The sequence below is a fragment of the Acanthisitta chloris genome, unplaced genomic scaffold (assembly GCF_000695815.1).
Source record: "Acanthisitta chloris isolate BGI_N310 unplaced genomic scaffold, ASM69581v1 scaffold29729, whole genome shotgun sequence".
In the NCBI taxonomy this organism is placed as follows: domain Eukaryota; kingdom Metazoa; phylum Chordata; class Aves; order Passeriformes; family Acanthisittidae; genus Acanthisitta; species Acanthisitta chloris.
The window spans coordinates 5,691-16,544 of NW_008693563.1; the positions used below are offsets into that span (position 1 = coordinate 5,691).

The 10,854-nt window shown below is 42.1% G+C and overlaps 1 protein-coding gene across 1 annotated transcript; it reads left to right on the forward strand.

Annotated features, from left to right (window-relative positions):
- Positions 1-2,518: 2,518 nt before the first annotated feature.
- Positions 2,519-10,066, forward strand: AKAP12 (A kinase (PRKA) anchor protein 12; the record flags this gene model as incomplete). The annotated part of the gene is made up of 4 exons (XM_009083116.1): positions 2,519-6,216; positions 6,986-8,358; positions 8,554-9,090; positions 9,642-10,066. Coding segments are annotated over 3 exons (5,606 nt in total), but the record flags the coding sequence as incomplete, so codon positions are not given.
- Between the last annotated feature and the right edge of the window lie 788 nt (positions 10,067-10,854).

The window sequence follows — 10,854 nt, forward strand, 5'->3', positions numbered from 1 at the left end:
GCAAGAGGAAAGGGGAGCCCATAGAAATCTGTATCTCTGGCTGCAGAGACACATAACCAGTTGTCTGCAGAGTCCAAAATGCCTTTTGACTTCTCTACTCCTTCTGCCTTCCTGCACTTTTGATCTTCCCCACTGAGACCCAGCACTCCCCACTGGCTCTCAGCCCTGTTTTTGTTCTACCCTTATCCAAGTCATGCCAGATGGAGATTCCTGTATGTCTAAGGGTGAGCATGTTGACATTAATGCAAGACTGAGAAGGAGACTCTATAGACCCTGTTTCCACCAGAGATGTTAAGAGGCCTGGCTAATGAACAAACTTTTCAATGTTAAATGACATGTTTAGTTTCATAGCTCGTTCAGCCACAAAAACCCCTTTTCATGTAAACGAACTGAAGAATATATTAAAGTACCTGTTACAAAACAATTATAAAATAGAAAATATTTTGAAGATGGTCTTTGAAGAAGTGCCTCTAACTTTGTGAATTCCTGTTAAGCCTTTATAAATTTTCCTTTAAATTACATAGGATTATGTAATTATGGAAATGAAAAGGACTTTATTTCTGGACCTAGTAATAAATGAACACAGTTACAAAAGCAGTTCCTTGGCTTTATCCTTGTATAGTCTCAACATGCAACTATATAATGTTTTGATTCATAAGAGTTATTTTTGCTTGTGGGGTGTTCTGGTGTTTTCAAGAGGTATATTGCCAACGGAGTAAAAATCCTGGCTTCTTCAAAAAGAGTCTTATTTCTTCCTATCCTTCTCCTTCACAAATGACTGAGTTTGCACATCTTTGTTTTAAAATGTTCAGGGAGTTAGGGTGTTAGCAGAAGTCAGATTTCTAAATGACTTAGGCATTAACAATTGAGGCAAATAATTTTCAACTGTTAGCTAAGGGGAAAAAACAAAAAGCTTTGCTTATGTTGACTGAGAAACAACCACTAGGCTGCTGATAGTGAAACATTATGTACCCTTTACATAGCTATTAGAAGCCAGTATCCTTGTAGGCTTAGTTTTGTCTACTGTGTGGTTAGTTCTTAGCCTTACCTAGATGGCATTGTCTGTGTTCTTCTGAGGAAGCAGCAGATTCGGCAGTATCTGGGCTGCGAGGGACTTCTGGAGGTCAAGTGGTCCAGCCCCCACGCAAAGCAGGGCCAACTGCAGAGTTAGAGACAACTAACTTAAAGGTGGTTCAAATAAAAAATGCCATCACTCGGGGGAATTTGATAATGGGTGTACTTTTGAAAGCTGTCTCCTTCTGCCTTTGGGTATTGAAGTACCACATGTACAGCTTAAAAGAAAGGGGCCATACCTTCTTTCAGGATGTTGCTGTTTAACATTGATTTTCTAATTTTTTTTTTATAATTTTAGTTTTTCATCTTTGCACTCCAAGAAGTTTGGTCAGAGAGAAGAGTACATTCCCATGTGGCCTTGTACTTTTACCTGTTGCACTAAGTCAAGGGTCAGAAACAATATTAAATTGAAATCCTGGCAGCATCCGAGCCCGAGAATCTTTGTGTCTTGAATGTGCTGTAGATTTAACTTACATTCCAGTCTGTGAACTCGGATAGCTCACGGCCAGAGGGAGCGATAATGCTTAAGTTGTCCCAGCAAGACTGAGAGGGTGGTTGCCAGTGACCTGAAGGAAAAACTCAAATGGTGCTCAAGAAAGAGATAATGCAAACACAGATGTGTGAACAGTGGAGGTTTTTACCCACTTGCACAGTAAGAACCTCATTAATTTTAAGAAATATGGAATTGCTGTAGATGAGGTTTCTCCAGAGGTCCCTTCCAACCCTAACAATTCTGTGATTCTGTCTGGCCATAGTGGTGATGTGATGTATGGGAGAATTCCAAGATTCCTGGCTTTTTAAAAGCAACTCTTTTTGAGGATTATGAATTCTCAGAAAACCAGGAAATTTCTCATGGGTGTTTTCACATCTTACTGTTCTTTTGGGACAGAGCTGTAAAATGAGCTCTTGTCATCATTTTAGGTCAACAGGCTTTTTTGGGTGTGATTTTCTTTTAGTTGGTTGGTTGTTTTGTGGTGGTGGTGGTGCTTGGTTTTCCTTTTCCTTCAGAGGTGACTGTCTGCATGGAAATACTGAGCTTTGCTTTAGGAATAATTACATATATAATTCTGTATAGTCTTTGAGTAATTACATGATAGAAATAAGTATTTTTCTTACATAAGTTTGCTTTTAAGTAAAATAACCCCACCAAACAAGCCACATGAAAGGAACTGCAAAAAGAGGAAAGAGAATGAAAGAATATGTGCTTGGAAGGTGCATTTGCAAATAAACTTCAGAAAGAATCGCACAATCATATGAAGAAGAAAAGTAATGATAGTAATCTTGGGACAAAAACTAGTCCTTAAAAACTTAATAGTGGCACACAGATAATGGAACAAGTTATGTTTATGAGAATTGATTAAAATGAAAACCACTATACCTTTATGTATTTAATGTTAAATTGAGAGGAAAATTAACTGGTTTGTTGTTGTTGTTGTTTAAACAGTTGGACAAACCGAACATTCCAGTGTAACTTTGAAGGAAGACACTGAAACTACAGAGACAAATCCATCTGACTCAAGCACCAAGGACACTGTAGATGCTGAGAAAGAGGATGCTCATTCAATTAAACAGTTGCCAGCTTCGGAAGAAGACGCAGAAGACCACACGTCTGAGCCACAGTCTTATGATCTGGGGTTTAAAAAGGTTTTTAAATTTGTTGGTTTCAGATTCACAGTGAAGAAGGAAAAGACAGGAAAATCGGAACCTGTCCAACTGCTTACTGTGAAGAAGGAAGCACAAGATGCTGAAGGAACCGATGATCAAAAAGAAGTCATCTCAGAAGAAACAGCAGTGCCTGAGGATGCACGCTCTGCAGAAGCCAACACCAAAGATGCAGTGAGGAGTGAAAAACCAGAAGATGAATCTCCTAAAATATCAGAAGCAAATGAGATTTCTTCTCAGTCAGCTGCCTTAGCCACTGATACTGCATCGCCCCTAAGAAAACTTTTTACTCAAGGATGGACTGGCTTTAGAAAAAAGAAGAGTTTTAGAAAGCCTAAAGAAGATGAGCAACAGTCTCCTACAAAAGAAGAGGAGCAAGGAAAAGAGGGGACGACATTAACAACTGAAACCAGTGAAAAGGAGGAGAAATCTGAGTTTGAGAAGCAAGATGCAGAAAAGAATGTGACAGCAGTAAGTATTGAAGCACATGAGAAGGAGCAAGCTGAAGGTGAAAAGCAGGAGTCAGAAAAGACTGTGGCAGCCATGGGAGTGGAAGAAAGTGAGAAGGAAGAACTAGTCAAGCATGATGAGCAGGGACAAAAAGAGGATCTAGCAGCAGCAGCTGTAGAAGAAAGTGCAGAGGAGAAAAAAGATGAAGATGATCAGGAAAGGAAACTGGGGGAAGTTGCAGAAGATCTTGGTACAAAGGAAGTAAAAAATGAAGAAGGTGAGGGGACAGAGAAACCACTAAAACCAAAACCAGTCGTACCCATTGTCGCTGACAGTGTGAATGGTGAACTGAAAACATCCTCAGAAGTTCTACCTGTGGGAGAAAAACTGGAGTCAATGGACAAGTCTGAAACAGATGACAGAACTGAAGTATCCTCTGAAGAGCAACTTGAAACAGGGTCTCTGGCAATTGAAATTTCTAGTGAACAGCTAAAAGAATCTGAAGGAAAAGAAGGAAGTAAACCTGCTCCTCTTGAGAAAGAGATGCTCGATGAAAAAACGGAGGAAGCTGAATTGAAAATGTCACCCACAGCACAAGGCATCACACAAGGTGAAGCTCCAGATAAGAAAGAAAGCAAAGAACATGAGACAAAACTGAGTCTGAGTGCTCCTGGATTGAAGTCCTCTTCTACTTTTGATACAGAGGATGATCAACAGTCAGTCAAACCCACTGATGAAGGACTACAGGAAAAATCTGGCGTAGTTGGGACTGATACTGTCAAACCAGATGAAATAACCATGGAAGGAACTTCTGAAGAGGCAGCTGGAAAGAGGCCTCTGGAAGGTATCACAAATGAAGCTGAACTCCTGTCTTCTCAAGAAAAGACTAAACTACAAGGCAGCCCTTTAAAGAAACTCTTCACAGGTACCGGCTTAAAAAAACTGTCTGGAAAGAAGCATAAAGGCAAAAGAGAAGAATCTAAGTTAGGGGAACAGGGTGAACCAGTTCAGCACTTATCAGATTCCCCAGATAGCCCAGAGGAACAAAAAGGAGAGAGTTCTGCTTCTTCTCCTGAGGAGGCGAATGAAATTCCTTCTTTAGAAAAACCTGCAGATGGAATGCAGGTCACTGAAAATGAAGATGGGGCAATTCCAGATGTGGAGCGAAAAAGAGAAAGTGTTACACCCTGGGCATCATTTAAAAAGATGGTGACTCCCAAGAAACGTGTCAGAAGACCTTCTGAAAGTGATAAAGAAGAAGAAATTGATAAGACAAAGAGTGTTGCAGTGTCTGCAACTGAAAATGTTATTGATGAAAATGAGGGAGAATTAAAAGAAAACGGGATTGACCAGAAACCAGAGAAAACCACAGAAGAGCCCAAAAGAAAGGTTGACACATCTGTGTCCTGGGAAGCTTTTATATGTGTAGGCTCTTCAAAGAAGAGAGCCAGGAGATCATCATCATCTGATGAAGAAAGCCAAAAAGTAGAAGAGTCTGGACAGAGCAAAGAAGCAACAACAGATGCAATTCTTACTAGTTCTCAGGAAAGCGATCAAGGACAAGGGAATTCTTCCCCAGAACAAGCTGGAAGCCCATCCGAAAGTGAAGGTATTTCAACCTGGGAATCATTTAAAAGGTTAGTCACTCCAAGAAGGAGATCTAAAACCAGAATGGAGGAGAGAACTGAAGATTCTGTTGTGGGATCTAGCCTGGAGCATTCAACATCAGATGGTGAGCCTGGAAGAGATGAATCGTGGGTTTCATTTAGAAAATTGATGCCTGGGCGTAGGAAGAAAAAGTCAGATGGAAAAGCAGAACCGACTCATCTTAAACAAGCAAGAGAAATGGCAGAAATGGCTGAAGAAGATTCTGATATTCCAGCTGTTGTTCCTTTAGCTGAATATGATGCAGCAGAGCAGGAAAAAATTGAAGCTCAGCGAGCGAAAGATGCTGAAGCGATGAGAGCACAAACCTCAGAGGAAAAGAGAACAGAAAAATTAGAGGAGACACTGAGAATTGAGCAAGGACATGAAGGACTGGTACATGCAGTTACTGTTACTGTTGTGGAAGGGGAAAGGGCAGTTACCAGCATTGAGGAAAGGTCACCATCTTGGATATCTGCTGCTCTGACAGAGTGCATTGAGCAGGCAAGAGAAGAGGAAGAGAGAGAAACTGGGAAGACAGCTGAATCGGATGTTACTGTGGAAGATGCAGTGGTAGCTGCTAAGACAGTGCTAGAGACAAGAAAGGATGTAGGTGATGACACCACAGCAAGTGAGCTGGAGCTAACCTCGGAAGCAGTGACAGCTCTGGAGACAGCAGAAGCTTCCTGTGCTGAAGAAACAATGGAAGTGTCCCTTGCTGAGGAGACAACCGAGATGGTTTCTGCTGTTTCACAGTTGTTAGAAACCCCAGATACTACAGAGGAAGCTACACCTGTTCAAGAAGTAGAGGCCACTGAACAAAATTTGAAAGAATTAGACAAACAGACGCAAAAAATTCTTCAGGAAGTTGCTGAAAAAGTTAAGTCAGCAGATACAGCACAGCTGGTTAGTGCAAGAACCATGACAGAAACTGTAGTTACAGTAGTACAGGGACTTGATTCAGAAGCGAAAGATGATGCTAAAGATGAGAATGTTGTAAGCCAGAAAACTATTTTGCTTGAACAGACCTTGGAAAAAGTAGAAGACAAGGAAGATGGCCTCCAGCCCCGGGGAAGTGCAGGGAGCATTCAGGGCCAAAACAGAGTTGAAGAGAGTCTTTTACATGAAAGTTCAGAGAAAAGTGAAATATCTGCTGCACTGGAAGAAAGCGCAGAAGGATGTAAAAGTGTAGGTGTATTGAAAGATGAAAGCCAGTCATGTGAAGAAACAGTTGTGGAAGACCATGAAGACATATCTGAAGTGCAGAGGACAGTAGAGGAGTGTTCATCACACGACAGAGAGCCTTCAGAACAAGAGAAACTGCCTGTAACAGAATTGACAGTAGATGAGATGAGAGACGAATGTGTCCCAGAAGAACAGACTGCAGTAAGTATTACATATAACACAAAGGTTGATTTGTCAAAGAAAAAGTAAGTGTTAAATATTACACCTAATTTAGAACCAGGTTGTGGCCATATTACTGTCAAAGACCTTCCTCATGCAGCCTGAAGCAGCCAAAGTTCATTTCCAGTAAGAGACACACACACACATGTCCAGAAGCAGCAGCTACTGAAGCTTGTGTGCAGGGTGGGGTGCATGCAATGCCTAAAGAAATGGAGTGGGAGATGATGTGCATGGATCCAAGGGTGCTGAAGCAATCGTTGTTAGGGCCCCTGCACAGCGGAAGTGACTGAAGATAGTATATGAACACTTGGGATACAGATGTGATCCATGTGGTGCCATACGTGGTGGATGGTATATTCAGTTGTAGGCAGAGATACAGTTGTAGCTGAGGTGCCTTTGCAAAGGGAGGACATGAAATGACACCAGTATCTCCAGCTTTAAATGCTGTAGTTATTGCGGCTGACGTGTTCCTACCTTCTTCCCTAGCTCCCCACCATCTTCCTGGCTTAGTCTTTGTTTCAAGTGCTGCCGGCTGTCCCTTGCTTTAGGCTGCCCTTTGTTTAATGAGCTGCGTGTCCTCAGAAACTGAACACAAGCTGGGATCTTGGTGAGCCACTAATCTCAGTGTCATCACCTTGTGCTCTTCCCATAACTCTCCTCCTTTTGGGTATTTCTTGTGCTTGTTCACCTACAACATTTCTGATCACTCCCTGCTCATACCCTTTTTCACATCTGTTGCAATTATCTGCAGGTGCAGGACAAGACAGAGGATGAAACCTCTTACTTGGGGCTTGCAGCTGGAGAGCATGTGCAGCTTGAAGGCAAAACCCTCACTGTGGGGCCAGAGTGTGCAGAAGCAGTTGTTGCTGTGGTCCCTGTTGAACCTGAAAGACAAGATGAAATTCCTGACTTAGACTCAGCAGAGCAAGTTTGTGTTAAAGGAATTCCTAGCAGGGCACCTATCCTGAGAGAGGAAGATGATGCTGTGCTCCTTGGAGTAAAAAGCACAGAAGTCACTGTTACTGAGGTTCCACTGCAGAATGAGGTAAAAATCTCTGCTGTTCCATCAGAAACAATGGGCTCAGAAGCAGCTGCAGATGCTCAGCAGAGAGTGAGTGATGGGGACATTGCAGTGAAAGATTCTGTGCCCTCCCTAGAGCTACAATGCAGAGAAAAACTAACTGAAACCTCCATCCAGAGTGGTGAAACCAAAGGTGGTGAAATGGAAGATGCTGTGCTCAAAACTGAAACATGCTTGGAGAGTGATACCACTGTAACTGAGGCTCCCACGCCAAGTGAAGCAGACAGTGTATCCCATTTAGCATCAACATGCCCAGATATCACTGAAAATGGAAGTGCTGTCATCACTGATACAAGTCCTAAGAAATGTGAAACACCCAGCAACTTGGCTGAAGAAGAGACTGTGGGAAAAGAACAAGAACTTGTAGAAACCTTGAACTGTCAAGACTTTCAGAAAGAAGATAACAAAAATGAGCAATTGATGGAAAGAGCCAAAGAAGTATTTGAATCTGGAGAACGAGAAGCTGTGAGACATGATGAATGTTCAGCTGCTGTCCAGCAAGAGGTTTTAACTATGCAAGAGGAAGGCTCTGACTCAGCCTTCCCACAGGCTGAAAGCTTGGAGGCTCAGAAAATGCCTGTGCCTCTAGCAGCTGCAGCAGTTGGAGAGCATATTGTGGCAGAAACCACAATGCCCACAGACATGACGGCCAAAACTATACAGCCTTTGGCAACTGCACCAGAGCAAATGGTTTCTGAAGAGATTTTGATTACTACTGTTGACTGTTCAGACTATGGGACTGCAGAGCTTGGTAGTGTGGAGGCACCTCGGCCTCAAGTAACTCCTGATTCCATGAACGGAGTATCAGAGGAGCAAGAGAAGCCTCAGAGCACTTGGCAGCCTGAACAAAATGGTATTCCTTTCAGTGACAGTCTGTCTCTCAGACACACAGAATTTGTGAAGGATGCTGTTCAATCTGTGACTATAGAGTACCAGAGTACAGAAATTGTATTGAATGCTATCCAGTCAGCTGTCCACAAACTTGCAGAAACAGAAGAGTCAGAGCAGAGCATTAAGTCTGTAGGAGGGAAAAGCCGATATAAATATACCTGAACTTCTGGCAAGTACGCAGGCAGATCAACTTCCAGTAAAAGAGGAAGAGATACGAAGTGAAGAACAAGAGCTCCAGCAACCCGGAATAGTGAAAGCTGCTATCTTAACAGAGTCTGCAGAAATTCATGCAGCTATAGAAAAACAAAAGGACATGCATTTAGCTTTCAAGATGCTCAAAGATGGACAAAGTCAATACCTGAACTTCTGGCAAGTACGCAGGCAGATCAACTTCCAGTAAAAGAGGAAGAGATACGAAGTGAAGAACAAGAGCTCCAGCAACCCGGAATAGTGAAAGCTGCTATCTTAACAGAGTCTGCAGAAATTCATGCAGCTATAGAAAAACAAAAGGACATGCATTTAGCTTTCAAGATGCTCAAAGATGGACAAAGTCAGAATTCTTTAACAGTTGTGACTTGCCCTGAAGACATTTCAGGGGAAAGTGTGAGACTTCAGAAATCAACACTAGAACAAAGTACTTCAGAAGATTCAACCAAAGATCCCCTAGACATACACACAGCAAAATTAAGGGAAAAAGAGGTTGGGCACATTATGGAAATCCCAGACCAACACAGAGGTCAGCAAACACACAGAGAAAGTGAAGAACAACGATACCACTCGCCAGTAGAAGATGGGAGAACACAAATGTGGGAGGATGATAGTTGCCAGGAAGGGACATCTTGTGATAGACAAAGTCAGAACTCAGTGGCTCTGACACCTTGAATGTAAGTAGCATTTTTAGATAGTAATGTATTTATTATACCAAGATAGTTCTGAGAGTCTCAAACTGTTCTCTTTAATGTGGTGTGTTTTTTTGGTTTTGCTTTTGGTTGGGTTTTTTTTTTTTGGTAGTTATTTTGCTGAAGGGTTACCCTCACTTTAGTGGCTTTTGATTTGGCCTGTAGTTCAGCCTGGGATTTCTGAGAGGTATAAAATGTGCTTTACTGCTTTCTTAGATAGGCACTTGCATGACACATTTTATGTATGGAATTTAATCCACAAATACACTTCTCTAAGCTTTTTTTAAAATCCTAAAGGGTGTAAGTATTGTCTTCCATGGTAAACCTGAAGTGCCTCATGTACAAAGGTTCTCTGCACTCAGTGAAATCTGAACGAGAAATGATATGTATTTGCTCTCCCTAGGATGCATACTGTACTTGTTTCACTAAGTCATGAGACATTTATCTCTGTCTTTGAGAACTGTATGGGAATATAAAGTATTCTTGAGAGAGTAAGTTGTTACTACTAAAGCTTTTTACGGTCATCTTTCTTTCAGATGTGCTAAGCATCCATGTGGCATTTGGAGAGATGCCAGTCCTAGACAACAACTGACAATCCTGCGACAGAACCAGGAGCTTTATTCACTACCCTTTATTCTTGGATGTTAAGATCTGCTCTTGAAGACCTCACCTTGTCATTTCTATTGAAAAACCAATGCCTTTAATGTTGGCTATATCCACACCTGTGTTCCATTCGAAGGTCATTTGTCTCTGCCCAAAATAATCCTTTTAGACTGGAGGTGCACCACTGAGCGAATGGGCAGACCACTAGAATTTGTGCCACAGTTATTACTGTCCCCTCAATTTATGTGTGTCCTTTCTGTCCCATCTCCTTGAATCCCTCCGCTCATCCCTGAGTTTCCCTCCCCTTCTGTAGTCTCCCTTACCCCTCACATCTTCCGTAGATGCCTTGATCTGACCTACGAGTGGCTGTAGATGCTGCTCAGCTTGTGTGTGAGGGGTTAAGAGGAGGGCTGCCTGATGAGAACACTTGAGACTTCTGGATGTGTCTATCAAACAGCAGGAACTGGGTCACGCACAAATTGTTGAGCAAGATGCTCAAGTTTGCTGCCTTTCAGTCCCATTCAGGTATCTCTCTCCATCCTTCAGTTGTATTTGTGCAGGCCTGATTTAGTCAGAAATTATTTCTACAGTGTAGCTTGAAAGGAGATTGAGAATACCATGCTTCTGTTCCAGACTTCAGGTCTCAGGACTGGACTGTAATGTATGGAGTATTTATATGTATGTCTTAAACCCAGTTCTGATTTTAACGTAGAGCTACGATGCTTCTGTACTATTTAGACGTACCCATAAATGAATTTTTTAGAGTAGCCTGGAGAGGAAATTGATACTATTGGAGCGGAAATTGGTAACATGTAGTTTCCTATTTATTGTTCCAGGTTTTTTCCCTTGTAAAATCTCTCAAAAATTTGGCTGTCTTGCTTTGAATATTTATATGTATATCCTAAACCCAATTCTGATTTTAATGTAGAACTATGGTATTTCTAAAGACAAAAGGAGAGCCCTTACCTGTGTCAGACCCACTGATGACTTCTGCTTGCAGCCCTCCCTGGTTTCTGAGAGCCCTCCAGACTTCCCATTTTGCTATCACCTTGTTCTTGTACCACAACCTTCATATCTTGCACCCCTTGTTCTGGGATCTACTTGTTTTTGGTCACTGCCCCATCCAACCCCCAAGCCTTTCCCCAC